The 15,411-nt window shown below is 39.6% G+C and overlaps 1 protein-coding gene across 1 annotated transcript in view; it reads right to left on the bottom strand.

Annotated features, from left to right (window-relative positions):
- The window catches only part of col13a1 (collagen, type XIII, alpha 1), a 65,568-nt gene that overhangs the window by 21,441 nt on the left and 28,716 nt on the right, over positions 1 to 15,411 (bottom strand). The window contains exons 12-20 of the mRNA XM_067609281.1: positions 13,479 to 13,520; positions 12,886 to 12,948; positions 9,157 to 9,240; positions 7,337 to 7,378; positions 7,214 to 7,231; positions 6,622 to 6,648; positions 6,082 to 6,126; positions 2,040 to 2,066; positions 1,007 to 1,051 (exon numbers count right to left, since the gene is read on the bottom strand). Of these exons, the coding sequence (XP_067465382.1) occupies positions 1,007 to 1,051; positions 2,040 to 2,066; positions 6,082 to 6,126; positions 6,622 to 6,648; positions 7,214 to 7,231; positions 7,337 to 7,378; positions 9,157 to 9,240; positions 12,886 to 12,948; positions 13,479 to 13,520 (393 nt within the window). The remainder of the gene's footprint in view (positions 1 to 1,006; positions 1,052 to 2,039; positions 2,067 to 6,081; positions 6,127 to 6,621; positions 6,649 to 7,213; positions 7,232 to 7,336; positions 7,379 to 9,156; positions 9,241 to 12,885; positions 12,949 to 13,478; positions 13,521 to 15,411) is intronic.

Here is a 15,411-nt window from a genome sequence, read left to right on the forward strand (position 1 = left end):
AGTCTGCAAAAGCACTTTCTCTTTATTATTAAACAATAAAAGTCTTTCCAGATTGCTGTTTCCTGTGGATACCAACGAATATGTGCCTTTCTTTAAGTTTTTTCCTCTTTTGATTTCTTCTTCCTCTCCCCCCATATGTCCATCTGTGGGGCTTAATGAGGAAAACACACACATGCACAGGGCTGCCGCTGCTACTGCTATGCTACTGTGGCAACAGGAGAGATGCTGTGGTTGCAGGTCAGCTGGGACTCCTGAAGTGATGGAGTTCGTCAGAGAAGGAGAACAAATTAGAGAAGTCCACAAAAGATACAAGGACACTGTCACTGTTGTGGAGACATGAGACCTTTGACAAACAAGGCTTGCTCAAGGATCTTAGCCTAGTTCCAGACCTCTGAATCACTGCCCACATCTCTGATTTGTTCACAAATTGAAATAAGTCTGCTGTTTATTGATGGCAAGTTGACGGCTGTTTCCCCCAGTTGGTGAAACATTTGACATATCAGAACTTTGTGTAATCAGTGAATTGGAATGCCCAATGGTAACATTTAGAAATGAAATAGGGCAGCATCAGACATCTCATCGCCAACTGCCACTGAAAGGTGAAACTAAGAGCAGAGCCAGATAGACCAGATAAACTGTCATGGCCATCCAAAATACAAGTACTCAGTGCTCATTCTTGCCAGGTAGAGCCTCTGAGACAGCACAACTGAACGTAAAACCACATTTATTGCCCGCAATATTGACCCATACTACCAAACCAATACCCTATAACTCCATGTCCTTATACATGCTTAAATTCAGTAGAGTATATGAAGCATTTCAGGTTATTTGTGATCAAAGAGACAGCAGCTCCTTTAATAAAATACAAAGTGCCTTTCCACTAAGAGATAAATTAAACCAAGTTTCAATCATCCAGACTCCAGCAGTGATGTCTGTGATCTTGCCATGCATAAATAAACCTCGACATGCCACACACACACAATTCCGTGCTTGACTTTCACTCTACCTTCTCTCCTTTCTCTCCTGGGAAACCCCTCTTTCCTTCATCTCCCTACAGAGTTGATGGAAACAGCAGCTCAGAGAAGCAGCAGGGCAGTAAAAATAGACACACCCTTTCAACCAGGGGAAAATCAAAACACAAGTAAAGGCTCATGGGGAAAAGGGAGTGCTCCTTCTTGACATGGACCTGACAGGAGGAGATCTAAATCTTTAGAGATGACATCACAGGCCTTCTGTCATGTTGGTCCCTAGACTGAAGCAGCATTGCCTTGGAAAAAAATCAAACAGTAGCCAGGAGAGAGCTGATTTCTCATCCAGACCCAGGGCTGAAGCTACCACTGACGACACTGAGGTCATGTCCTTAGTAGCTTTCACTCATAATCAAGGGGGTTTGAATCTCCTCAAGTGTAGCTGACCATCTATAATAGTCATACATTATGACTTTTTAAAGGTCCTCAAAGTTTGACAAAACAATTCCCACTTAATGTCAGTTATCTTTTTCCAAAGCTTTCAACTGTATCACAAGATCCTCAACAGTGTTTGCTCATTTGTCATGGAGATGGATTCGTTGATATGCAAGTATCAGTAGCTTTTATGTTTTAAGTTGCACTTTTATGACTTCTCGTCCATGTTGGCTTGAAGAACACAAACAGTGTGTTCATACACCTGACTGATCTATAACTCTACAATAAAGAAAAATGAAATAAGATTAATAAGACAACTGAGCAAACTCCACCCACCTAGGAAAACCATGAGATGCAGCTGAAAGCTCTGATAAAAGTTAATGAGTGGACCATGTTGTTGGATTTTTATTTTTATTTTTTTTGTCAAAAGAAAAAAATTGATATTGATTTGGGTGTGTGGTCAAAATGGTTTGTGCTGGAGTCGAGGGTGCAGGGGGGCACTTGGACTTGTAGCCTCCATACTTCTAAAACCCTGGCTATTGCCCTGGACAGAACATAGAAAGTCCTGCAACCTTAATAAACAGCTGTTCCTACTCCCACTTTTATGTTGCTTTGAAAAAAGGTAAATAATCTTACCTTGATTCCTAGGTCTCCCTTGACTCCCTGTGAAACAAAGACAAATATTTTAGATGTAACAACTGAAGACTATCACAGCAGTCCACTAGATGGAGCACAAGATCCTCTCTGACCATCATAATTAACAGTGAATACTGTGTCCAAAGCTTCATAGAGTGAACATTCAAACTCAAGGAGCAGTTTGTATTTCATTTAAGAAGTTATCTAATCCTTTTCGTGCAAACTGGAAAAAAGTCCCACCAAGATGCCATATAACCATGCCTGCAAAGGCTTCTCCTCTGTCCTCTTAGTAACCTTCAGCTCAGTAGCCTGATGCGCTCATAAAGCTCATGGCAGAGAACAGAAACAGGATTCTGGGATGATTTCATGGGAAAACAAAGCAAGACGGAAGAACGGCTGAAGTTTACAAGGACGTAATGTGAACAGAAGCTCACAGTGAAAAGGTTCTTCCAGCAGTCCTAACCTCAGAAAAGCATCAGTATAAACTGCAGAGGGACACTGTGTTTTCATTGTGACCTTTACAGCTCAACCTAAATCTGAGATTTTATATCTGCCTTCAGGCAAATATCACTTTAACAGAGTCGTGTTATAGATATATGCAATGGTTTTGCTGTTGTAACAGAAGCAGCCAAACTGTTTAATGTTGCCCAGATGGCTGAGATGTTTTGCTTTAGCAGATTTGAGTTTAGTGCAAGTGGAAGAATAAAAGTTATGAATATAAGTGAAAGTAATGAATTACATTGTCATCACATAATGAATTACTTAGTCTTGAAACTCGACACAGTTTGCAGTTGAATTTTCAAAACATCAACATCAAGTTTGAAGATGCTTTTTAGTATCATAGCAAAATAATAGGTTGTATCTTTAAAGCTCCACTAATCATTTTATAAAAATATTTATCAAATAATCAAATAACTCTGTGAAAGGTGTCACTCTTGAATGACAAAACCACAGAGGATTGTCACCATCTCTATGGTTGCCTTAGCCCCTTTTGTGATATCAGCAATTCTGTGATTTAGTTCGACAGACACAGTGTGTGGTAATATAGGATTTAAAGTCCTAAGTAAATTGCATATTTAGTCCGCTACAGCATACATGTCTGCATGCTGAAACACAACAGAAAAGACAGAAATTGATATTTTATATTTTTTGGTTTCATGATGGTGCTCCTTGGTTTTGCATTAATACATTGCAATACCATTCTAGTTCGAATACAGTTCTCTGTCTATGCTGATGAAGAACTGAACCCCCATATTTACATAAAACAGCAATGTCAGGGTTCTATGAGCAGACGGTCACACCGACCAGCAGCCTGACAGCAACAGCAGCCTGCTACACAAGACCCACAGACTCTGAGCAACAACACACATTATCAAATGTATGAAATGTCATTTTGCAGACTAGATAGTTAACGCTTAGCTGCAGCACATTAAGCAGTATGTAAATGTACCTGCAAATGTCACTTTGATCTGGTTAGATGATGGTGTGGTCCTTACACTACCACTGCTAACAACACTGTCTGTCTATGACATGTACTGTAGCTACAGCACAAGTTTGTTTACTTTGTTTCTTGTTGCCCTGCTTGGGCACAGCCTGCCTGCTGCTGTCAATCAAACACACACAGAGAAGAAAAGGAGCATTTCTGATATTTCCCTGAAGACCTTTTTTTCTCCCTTTTAACAATAGATTTATACATTTAAAAATATGTACTGACATTATTTTAGACTACAAACAGGGATAACTAAAGGTAATTTCAGGTGGACTTTAAACATTGGTCTCATCTTAACATTTTGTCATTTCTAACAGATAGTAGACAACTCACTACTAGATAACAGGTAAAAAATAACTTTTTGATTTTTCACTTAAGGTTTGTCTAGTAAAGGCTATTTGACTGAATCACAGAGTAACATACAGTAAGTGCTGGGGTCACCAATGGTACTATAGTTTTAAGCCTCTTTCAACTCTTGTTTTGGTTTTCATAGCCTACAAACTCTGCTCTTAACAACATCTCAAATCATGTCCAACAGCCAACATCTGCCACAGCTCCCTTCTTCTAATCCTCTTTTTAACATACTAACAGGATATTTTTTATTTTTCCTTCCTTTTTCTCCTTTGTCTTGTTTGTGATTTTCATTTCTTCCCTTTTCACATTTTTTGGCATACTTAAATTTGTCATGTATAATATCCTAAAACACTAATGCTGTATAATGACTTGGCTTAATGTACAACAGTTGTACGTGAGTGTGTGTGTGTGTGTGTGTGGATGTGTGTGTCCTCCAGAGGAAGTCTGTTAAGCCATGGAAAGTGGAGAAGGACAAGCACATGGGGAGTGTAGCGGGCATAGCTCACTTTGCCCCCCACAAAGCTTCAAAGCCAGGGTTAGACCCTTTAAGCTGCCAGTGTGCGTTTGCGTGGATGTGAGTGTGTGTGTGTGTGTGTGTGCATGCTGTGTTTGTGTGTGTGTGTGTGTGTGTGCATGCTGTGTTCATTCCTGTTTATTCAGTATTAAGCAGAATATTGTGCAATAACACAGCAATATTACAATATCACTTTCCATTGAATAAATGTCAAAACCATAAATGTGGCAGCAGATGCTACCTGCATCATTTTGTGAGGTCAAGATCTTGGTATTTTTATGATATCAGTTCTAAACAACTCCCTTTTTTAACCATTTAATATAGAATGAAAGAATGAATCTGATAGGAAGGGCTAGACAACGTGATTGAGATGGAGGTCAAAATCCAGAATCCTCGTTCTATGCAAAACTGGTTCAGCTGAGGCCAATATGAAGCTTCAGCAGTTTGAGTTCTACAAATTAAGTGAGTATCTTCCAAAGTTATGGTCTTTATGGCACAAAATACCCTCTTTGTGATGTCACAACACTTCTAGCTTGCGCTCAAAGATGGCTATTTACAACAACTGGGGAAAATATTGACCAATCAGAGCTTTGTACGGGTCCAGAATGATTCCCTCATTCACTCATTTCCTACTGCCTATATAAAAGACAGTGAGCAGTGAAGTCAGATTTATAAATCATCATGTTGCATTATCACTCACAGGTATAGTGTCCAATGACTGCCATGGGCAATATCTGTTTTTCCATTATGGGAATTTTTGAGGGCACTATATAGAGTATAAAGTTCACACTTAGAATTCAGACACTCAAACTAAATGGCGGGCAGTGAATATAGACCACTATATATTAAACAGCGAGTGATTTCTGACTAGCTAGCTACTTAGCCTCATCCATGAAAAAAACTGAGAAAAATGGTCACAAATATTCAGCAAGCTTGGATGAGATCACGGATCATCATAAAAACCATTTGCTGCTCCACATAAACCCTACCGCAGCCAACATGTCGACTGGAAATGATGCGGGCAGGATGGATATGTCATTTGCTACTGATTGGTTAGGGAAACCAAAACAAAATAACACCCCTAACAAGAGACTGGTTCACATGAACACAATTTCAGGATGAACAGATGAAGTGAAATACATTGCCAGTTCAGTCTGATTATCAGGCTACAAGATACTCACTTCATTTGACTACAGCTTAAATTATACTTCATGTGTCCACATAGCCGCATGGGTTCATATGTGATGTTAATTTTGTCATGTGCCCATCTGCGAAGGTTCATACAGTCATCCACATCTGTGTCCATGTTGGCATATATTTTAGGGCCTGATTTTCTCAATCTTGAACCCTCATTTTAGCTTTCACCTGAATTTTGGTATGCATTTTGTGTATGGAACATGGACTGATGATTTTGTCTTCTATGTCTTACATGGTAGTTGCATTAGGAATGGGTCACCTCACAGCCAGTATGGAGAGGTGGAATATTTTTAAGGACCAATAACTCATCCCAGTGTTTATATTATATGTGAGTGTTGCATTAAGGTGGCCTTTAAGAAATCTGAACCTATCTTTTAAGGTTTCATTTTAAACTTTTTTTTACAGATCTTTTCAGTGACACATACTGTAGACGTGTACACCCACAGTTTAATATGAAATAGCTATAAAACAGGTAGAAAGTGGAATACCTTTGGGCCTTCAGGACCTGCTGGGCCAACATCACCTCGATCACCCTTTGGAGAGACAGAAAGATAATTATTTATGGATGATACATTCACAGAATGTTGAATTTAATGTTGATTTGTTGTTCTTCTCCTGAGGCCTTCTGAAAGTTCTTTTATGATCCCGGCTGTCGTATTTCTACTTTCTTTCAAAAATACAAGCTTACTGCACACAGACAGGTAAACTGTTTTACTTTTGAAAACAATAAGACTGCATGTTTTTCAGCCAAAGCGTAGCAACAAGAAATGAAATACTACTTCCTTCTGCTCCTGCATTGATCTCTGCAGGTGCTTGAAAGCAGAGGATACATAAAAGTCATTTTTCTTGACCATTACAGGAAGAAAAAGCTGGTTATTGCTGTATGTCCACAATGAAAAACCAATCATTTACTCGATGGTATACAGTAACTTGTGTACTGGAATAGACTTTTTTTAGCCACTCTAACACATCCTGGAGTCTACTGACACACATTTGTTTTCAAAAGTGAAATACAGAAGGGAGCTCACCTTTTGTCCTGGTATACCTGGTTCACCCTGGAAAAATAAACCAAAGTGCGTTTGTTTTTTGTGTCTTTTTGGAACATATTCAGCTAGTATAACAAATAAAGTATTTCACGTTGAGAGATGTACAGTCATGTTTTCCACCCAGATGGTGCACAGATCATGCTGCAGCTTAGCTCAGCTATTACTGCTCATGCTATAAGTCCATCACAAGTGAGAACCACTTCCTGCTGTGAGTTTAGCTTGTGTTCCACAGTGAGGGGCATTTACAGGACAGGGATTCTTTGACCTCACAATCTACATTCCTCCTTTTGAATAATCTGTGACAATTACTGCATCATATGGAGATTGACTTGTCCCATCCAAAGGAAACACAGAGGTCTGCAGTGTTTCTGTTGTGCAGGTGGAGTTGGTCTGAACTTCAGAGCAGCTGTACAGAGACCAAGTTAAAATGACTTGATCCCTGTTTTCATGTGGCTTGCTTCATTTCGGACTGAGTCTGTAATAACTCTAGAACCATCATGAGAGGCCACAGTGATGCTAATCATGTTTTTTCAGAATTGTAATTTTATTTGTACAAGAAGGGGAATTAGTTTACCTTCAGTCCTGGTAAAAGCTGCAGAAACAATGTAGAAATCGCAAGAAGGTTAATGTTAAACCAACAGACTTTCAATGATGAGAAGGTTCTGGAAAATCAAAGAGGGTCTGAACCAAAGCTCACCCTTGGGTCTTTTCCTGGTTTGCCTGGTTCCCCTGGCTTACCCTGCAATGAAAAGAGCAAAAATCCTTATAACATAGTCTACAAAATTGTCTACAATACCAGTTCCATGATGCCATTTGAATCGACAACAATCCCATTTGTGAAAAGAGTGAGAAACTGAATAAAGTAATGCAGTCAAACTAGCACAACAGTCAAGTAAACATGCATCAGGATAGAAGTTGCATCTTAAAGGGAAAAATCACTGCTATGAATATGATGATTTCTTAAAGCTATGTCACCTATGTAGTAGAAATGTCCAAATGTTTTTGAAATTGATGCCCTATGACTAGAGAAAACTGAGAAAAAGGCTGTAGATTCCCCATACTGCTCTTGAGGGGGAATCCTACAACAACCAGAATGCACTGCGCGCATCACGTCCACTCAGACTAACTGTGTCTACTGATGGTGTGTTTATGGCCAGCAGAGTGGCCATTTAGCAAAGACTGAACAGCATTATATCTCTTTACTGAGGCTTATTTTCATTTACAAAACGTTTAACCTCATCCTGTCTGGATATATTGTACCAGTGTGCAAGGATCATAAAACAAACAGCGCACTGAAGTCAGTTATGTTGATCATTACAAACTTATTGAGAGCTGCATGGCTGCACACAAGCCAGAGCCGCCAATGAATAGTCAAAAAAGTCAAAACACCTCTGTGTCTGCTGTCTCCATTTGAGCTTGTTTTGGGAAACAATCGTGGATGAAGTGGTGAAAAACTGCAACCAACCACTGCGTCTTTTACCTATTTCTGACAATGATGAGTCAGACTCCGGATTGTGCTCAAACTGGATGCAGGCACAAAAGTTAACTTCAAATTAACAGGTAACTTAACACTGCTGTTCACTGTTCTGTATTCAGAGTTAAAATCCGATATAAAGTTCTGTCAGAAAACACATTCAGGTTTACCAAAGCACCGCAAAGCAGAGTTTTCAGTCTGTCTCCATTCTCTCTGACGATCCTCACCGGTCACTGGTCAATGCTGCAAAGCTTTCAGCTTTCTTTCAGCTGCCATTGTAACGTAGCTCCACTTCCTCCTATGGCCTTGTATCATGTAACTAGTTTTCTTCCAAATATGTTGATATTTTAAAGTAGTAGTATGATATTTTATATTTTAGTGTCTGCTTTTCCCTATCGCTTGTGTAACAGGGTAGTGGTTTTGGGAGACCCACATTTGACAGTCCTTGAAGGCACCACTACAGAAAATGAGGAAACGTAGTTTGTAGTCTAAGGCAGATCTCCAAAGCATAATGCGTCACCTGGTGGACTCTGGGCTCTGGGTGCAGGCAACATAGGGGTTCTGAACTGAAAAGTTGCCAAGTAGTTTACCGTTCTCAGACTGCAATATGGTATTCACTGCTGAGTCATGCACTGCAGCATGTTAAGGTTTTAATGGTGTCCCCGAGCAAAGTGAATGTGACTCCGCCTATTTCCAGTCCCGGCTAATATTTTCAATATGTTTACTACATTTTCACCTCCTTGGAACCAGTTGGAGTTTATAAAGCACAAATACAGTGTACACGTCATATAGGATATGGTAGACATGGGAAAGATTCCCTTGTTAACAACTTGCAAGAGTTCACCTTATTGGACAACTCAAGACATTCATATGATTGTAAAGTTGGTCTCTATCCACCACTTCTGTTTGTACCAAGGCTGAAATGTAAGCAAGGTGGCTAATTTACAGGTGTAGGATTTATATTTGTGATTGAACTGTCTCAGATTCATTTTCAGACACGTTCTCTTCCGGACAGAACCTGCTGGGCTCAGACTGGCACTTACCGGTGGGCCACTGGCTCCACTCAGGCCTGGAGGTCCGGGGGGTCCTGGAGGTCCCGGGGGTCCCTGCGCTCCAGGCTCGCCCTGCTGAGAGACCTTGAGTTACAACCTGCCATGCTGGAGAAAGCCTAGCCCACACTGGCCATGCCAACACAACAACTTCAAACTACACTGCAAATTCTGCAGCAGGGGTGGCTAGGAGGAAGGTTAGCTGGGGAGTAAGGCAAGCGGTTATAATGCTTGAGTGTGAAGGTTCATTCTTGACCTTGGGAGCACAAACCTGTGTTAAAATATTCTAAACTCAGGGATCACTTATTAGCTTTTTGCCAACTGTATTCCATGGCCCTCAAGGAATGGAGTTTGCTCAGGTGTCGTGACATGGTCCTAAACTCTTACCCAGGGTCCTAGCAAGTACCCTGAGTAAGGGTCTCTGACCCAGGGCCTTTGCTAATACCCTGGATAAGAAGGTAAGGAAGGGTAGGAGGGTAAAACAGTAAGAGGCACTGGAAGCAGAGAACAGACAGACCCAAACTCATCACAGCATTGACTGGAAATTACTCTTTGGTCCACTGACTCCTGGTCACTGTACATTGACTTTGACCCTTCACAGTCACCTGGAAAGGTCCTGACCAAGAGCCTGAAAGAGAAAAAAAAAGCCCCAAATTGGGTACAGCGTTGACTGGGAGGGAGTCAAAGTCATCGACCAGGAGTCAGAGGATGTTCAGAGAAAGATTAAGGAGGACATTCACATCCAATGCCAGAAACCATTGTTGAACAGAGACAGGGGTTACCATCTCTATGACTATCTGTTATCACTATGGTCTGCTTTGGTTTACTTTGGTCACGTGATGACCCCTCAACATGTGCTGAAGAGGGCCACTGGAGTCAAAAACCTCCAGCGAAAGCTATTAAGTGAACTTTGCGTTTAGAATATTTTATCACAGATATGGTCATGATACTGTTTCTTCTCAGTGACTACCTTTGTTTGGAGAGCAAGACACTGGGAATTGAGTGACACTGATGTAGGTTGTACAATTTTTTATAGGCCACATAGAATAGAGGCTTGTGGTTTAACTTTGACTTCTCATTGAGGAAAACGCAACTGCAATTAGAGAGCACAGAAAATGTGTATAAGTTATTATTGTTTGTATTTTCAATGAATTCATGTAGGTTTTACAATGATACTTCCTACAGTTTCTTTAAAACAGACAGCTAATCTGTGTGTGGTTATTCTGAAGGCTGCCCATTGACAGCCAGAACCCTGGGAATATGTCAAACCAAAGCCAAGACTAAACAAAATCAAATGGAAGCTTACAACGAGCACAGGATATGAAGAGCATAAATACACCTCAATGGCTGAAAAACATCTGTCTGGCTGCTGGACATCCTGAATCAGTGTCTCCTTTGTTTTACTCTAATTGCTGCTACTTATCTTTTAAAAAATCTTAAAATCAATTTCCTGATTGCTATAGGTCAATATTTTATGGTGAAAACATCTCCATCTGGATATATTCATTATCATATAGGGTGACAACTTTGCATGGCACAATATTTAATGCATTTTGGCACAGTACATGATTTATTTGCACATGTGGTCCGACTTAGAGAAGTTCCTAACACAAAGAGCTGGCCTTACTTCAGTCACTCAGTAATCACTGTGTTACTGTAGAAAAACACACATGTACAGTAGCTCAGGACCAGAGAGCACTGCCAAGTCTGGCACTGAGATAATGGAGAACATATCCATCGACATTATATCCTGTACTGCAGAACACAATGTGTCCAGACATGATTTATGTCCCTGGAAGATTTTCTCACTCATATGGGTAGATTGCAGCTGCCAATTGCTGAAATTTTTTTTTGTTCAGCACAATTTGACCATATTCATGAAAATATTGTATGTATCAGGATGGAAATCCCATCATATCAGAAGGACAACACTGAATGGTTGATATTGTATTTATCATAGAGAACCAAAGTGAACTTTTTCTGTCAGTCCAACCTGTGTTTTTCACATAGCTCTGATCTCCAAACAAAGCATTATGTCCTGCTGAGCAGACTGCACACTTGAGATAAACAAGACAGAGCTGATGCCAACTAGGCCAATCTGCACCAGATTGCCAAATGACCCATGTGGCAGCACACCGAGGCTCCTTCACACACAGCTTTGCCTAGTGTTTTAGGAACCAATGTAAAGTAAGGACTGTATGACAATGTCAGTCATAACTTTAAATATCTCTCAAAATGTGTCAAAATATATGATAAAGAATTGACAATGTGATCAGCCTATTGATCTGAAGCTTATTCTTCAAAGTGGATGAATTTAATAATGTTTTTTTATAATTTAATATGTACATTATTGAATTACAATTAAGGGAATTACATTATTTTTCCAAATATACAGTGTTAATGTCTATCAACAGTTTTGAAAGTATTACCACAATTAAATGCATATTCTATTATATATATCTAATAATCAATATCACTGTCAATTATTACATAATTTTGAAAGTTATTTTCTGCATTACCAGTTGCGGTTGTTGTTAATCAAGCAATCATACTGTTTATTATATGATTTATATTAATATTCAGCTATTTTGCACAGCCCAGTGTCCTTCCGATTAAGGTTCAATGACAACGTTTAGTGTCATTACAGGGGGTAGTGTGCCCTTTATGTAGCAAGGCCAGAATGGTGGATGGTATGTGGCACATCTCACTTTCATGCAGGAGTCCAGAGACTGAAATTAATGTTTGTCTGTCTTTATAAATTTGGCTTTGGGTGTATCTGGTTTTGGAAAATCTTGCAATATCAATGTTCTTGTTTGGTTATAGGGTGGATTCTGCATTAGCAAAATGAATTAAGTGGAAAAGGTAAAGTAGTTCACTTAATATTTTTTCAGATTGTTTATATTCAAAATGTTCTGGTTAGTAATACCCCCTCGTTAAAAGCAATTACAAACTTAACACATTTTGACCATTCTCTTTTAATCTGCCTCATGTGAATCCCAAAACTTTGTGAAAATTATTGCTAAACTACTCTGGTAACCCTTTAAGGTTACAGAATGATGGTCAGGGTCAAACAAGAAAAAGAAAAAGAAAAAAAAGAACTTTGATGTATTTGTCCTTACTTTTGGCTTTGCTATGAATGTCACACTACTTTCTGCATTGACCCTGAATGTTGCCCTTGAAAGTAAATCACTATAGATGCATATGAATGCAATCTGTAGGAGTCATGGCTGTATGAAGATGCTGGGAGAAATGCTGACCTCTGTATAAGCATTGCAAGATTCTAGTTCAGGAAAATTTGACTTATTGGCATTTCTTTTATCATAATGACTTATCAGTGGGCTGTGAACACTAGAATCTACTGTGCATGTATTTGTATTTGTTGTATTTTCTTGCTATTGGCTATGCCCACTTAAAATGAAAAAGAACATGTTTAAATGCCTTCATATCCTTTAAAGAAAGCTTTAAATAGTGCTTTAAATTTTTCATGGTTTGTCTGAAACAAGAGAGAAACTTCAGCATTTTTTTGGTTTGATTTCCTGTCATGTACAGAAAAGACCTTTGGCCTTGAATATGACTAAACATTCAGAAGCAGTAGCAGCCAAAAGTTGGTTAATTACAGCTTGACGGCGGAGGAGCATTGGGGAGGTTTTGGCGATGGTCGACAGCGGTTGGCATTCACAGGAAAGAGAGGAAGGGGCAAGTAGGGGGCAGAAAGAATTGTACCTTGAGGCGTTTTAGGATTAGAGGGCTTATTGAGGGCATGTTGCGCACGGTGATGGGCAACATCTGCCGGGGGTAGTCACAAAGCACAGGTGGCCAGCGGTGTAAAAAGGTTCACAGGGCAAAGGTCACCAGGAGGCCAGAGAAAGGAAACAGGGTAGAACCAGAAGAACGAGGGAGGAAGGGGGTGGGATATGGAGGAAAGAGAGAAATACAACATAACATGAGAGTGAAAAGCAAGGAAATGGGAAGGCAAAGGAGAGAAAACAGGAAACAAGGTTGAAGAAAGGAAAGACAAAAAGAGGCACCAGCAAAGCAAACTATGGACCTGGAGTGGCAAAGGGGACAGTTGATGTACTATGATGCTTACATTCTTTATTTCAAAAATATGTGAAAGCATGCCAATTTCTTGAGATATTTTCTGTATCTGATGGTTGCCAATCATTAAGCATCCCCTACTGAGGGTTTGTATGCATCAAAGACCCCATTAACAGTAAACCAGGCCCCTAGATTGCAGCAGAGCAGAGATCAGGTGGGTGCCAGTCTTGCCACAAAGAGAGTACAGCAGTACAGTTACAGTGCACATCCAGACTTACTGTGGCCAACTGTCCAACACAGGGTTGTACAATACGCCGCTTCTGTTGAGATGACCAGCATCATCAGATACAAGTTTAGGAGAGGGCAGTAAAAGTGTGATTCCACTGATATCTACATTTTTCCCACTGACACCAGGTAGAACCAGCAACTTGCCTACTTTTTACATACCGTACATATTTCCACAATTCTTATTCAACCTTCAACAAAACAACCCTCACCAACTGAAACCCAAAAGAAGTGCTCTGCATTCCTTCCTCTTTAAAACACATATTTCTAGCTTTAAGTCAATTTTGGAGCACACGTCTTTTCACTGTGAAAAGAGTGATCAGTCACACTATAATTAAGTAGATCAGTTGAATTCCAAAATTAACAACAGAACTATTTCTATGGAAATATATACAGTATGTGATAAGTAAATATAAGTGGGGGAATAAATGTAGTAAAAGTAGGCAAGTGTGCTGCTTTGTCTTTCACCATTTCCAGCTATCCACCACATTTGCACAGAGGTTTAAATGTAAAGAAGTCAATGGCTGCCAATATTAAAATGAAATCATTTAATCACAATAAAAACATTTTTTTAATTTTATTTTGTGTGGACATTACGTATGATACAATTATCATAAAAATAAGAATTACTTCATTTTTATTTCCATGACTACTGCATAAATAACTATTATGTAATTACTAACAAAAGTCTAGAACCACACTAACAGCTCTGTGGCTGTACTTGAGCTAAATGCCAACATCAGCATGCTAACATGCTCACAATGACAGTGCTAACATGCTGATGTTTAGGCAGTAACGTTTAACCAGGTTCATCATTCTAAGTTTAACCTATTTGCATGCTGATCATAACTAAACACAAAGTACAGCTGAGACTGATAGGAATGTCATTGCAGGTATTGGGCAAATTAATATTTTGGTCTCATGATGGTGTTAGATGTCTTTGTATCACCAAAGTGGTCTGTCTGCTGTGGCTCTAGATGAGCTTTGTCACGTCTAAGAAAATAACCGTGATGATGTCATAGTGATGTCATCAGTGTTATCTCTGGGCTTTGAAATTACAAATTCAGAATCGACAGCCTGTATTACCAACAGGGGCATGAAGTTTGGAAAGATGTGGGTTTGGCAGGGCATGGGGGGTCTAACAAAAGGCGTGTTTTAGTGGCATTCTGAGAAGTAGGATCAAGTGTTTTTGGCATTTGATACTAGTGACTAGAAGTCAAAATATCTCAGCTTCTGGTGCTGCATCTCTTACTCTCTTGTAAGTCCTCAATCATCATACTAGAATATCACTTTAACATTAGGCAAATTCCAAATCATATGAATTGCGTCTTGTTAAGTTGGTAATTCATTTACCCACTTTAGCAAGTAGGAGTTTGTATATCTATCAAACTTTGTTGTCAGAAACTACTGTCATTCCTAAGGAACTACAACAGCTGGCAGTGATAAAAGTAACAAAGTAGACTGTTTTTACAGAAACAAATGGAAAGTGACATTTAAATTGAATTAAATGATTTCATTTTAATATTTGTAGTCCTGGGCTTTGATATGGCATTTATCATCGAGTAACAATTTAAAGAGATAATAGTTATATTCTTTCTTGATGTCCCTTTATTATAAGTTTTTTTTTCTTAAGAAATCACTTAAAAAAGCTGTTGAACAAAATCAAGTGATTATTTTTGGTGGACAGCAGAAGGTTGATGCGTGCCTTAGCTCTACGGCACCGGCTCTCTTTGCGGCACGACTTGGTGACAACCCCGCTGAGGGTTATCTATGGGGGTGTTTAGGGGCACCCACAAACCTTCAACATCAGAGCCTGACTGGAGCGCAAGGCAGCCAAGGTTTTCAGAGGGAGATCCTGCACAAAGAGGCCCTGCACACCAGGGAAGTGGTCATTTCAATTAGTGCTGGTAATGGTGACAATGAGCC

This window comes from Thunnus thynnus, chromosome 14 (genome assembly GCF_963924715.1).
Source record: "Thunnus thynnus chromosome 14, fThuThy2.1, whole genome shotgun sequence".
NCBI classification, from domain to species: domain Eukaryota; kingdom Metazoa; phylum Chordata; class Actinopteri; order Scombriformes; family Scombridae; genus Thunnus; species Thunnus thynnus.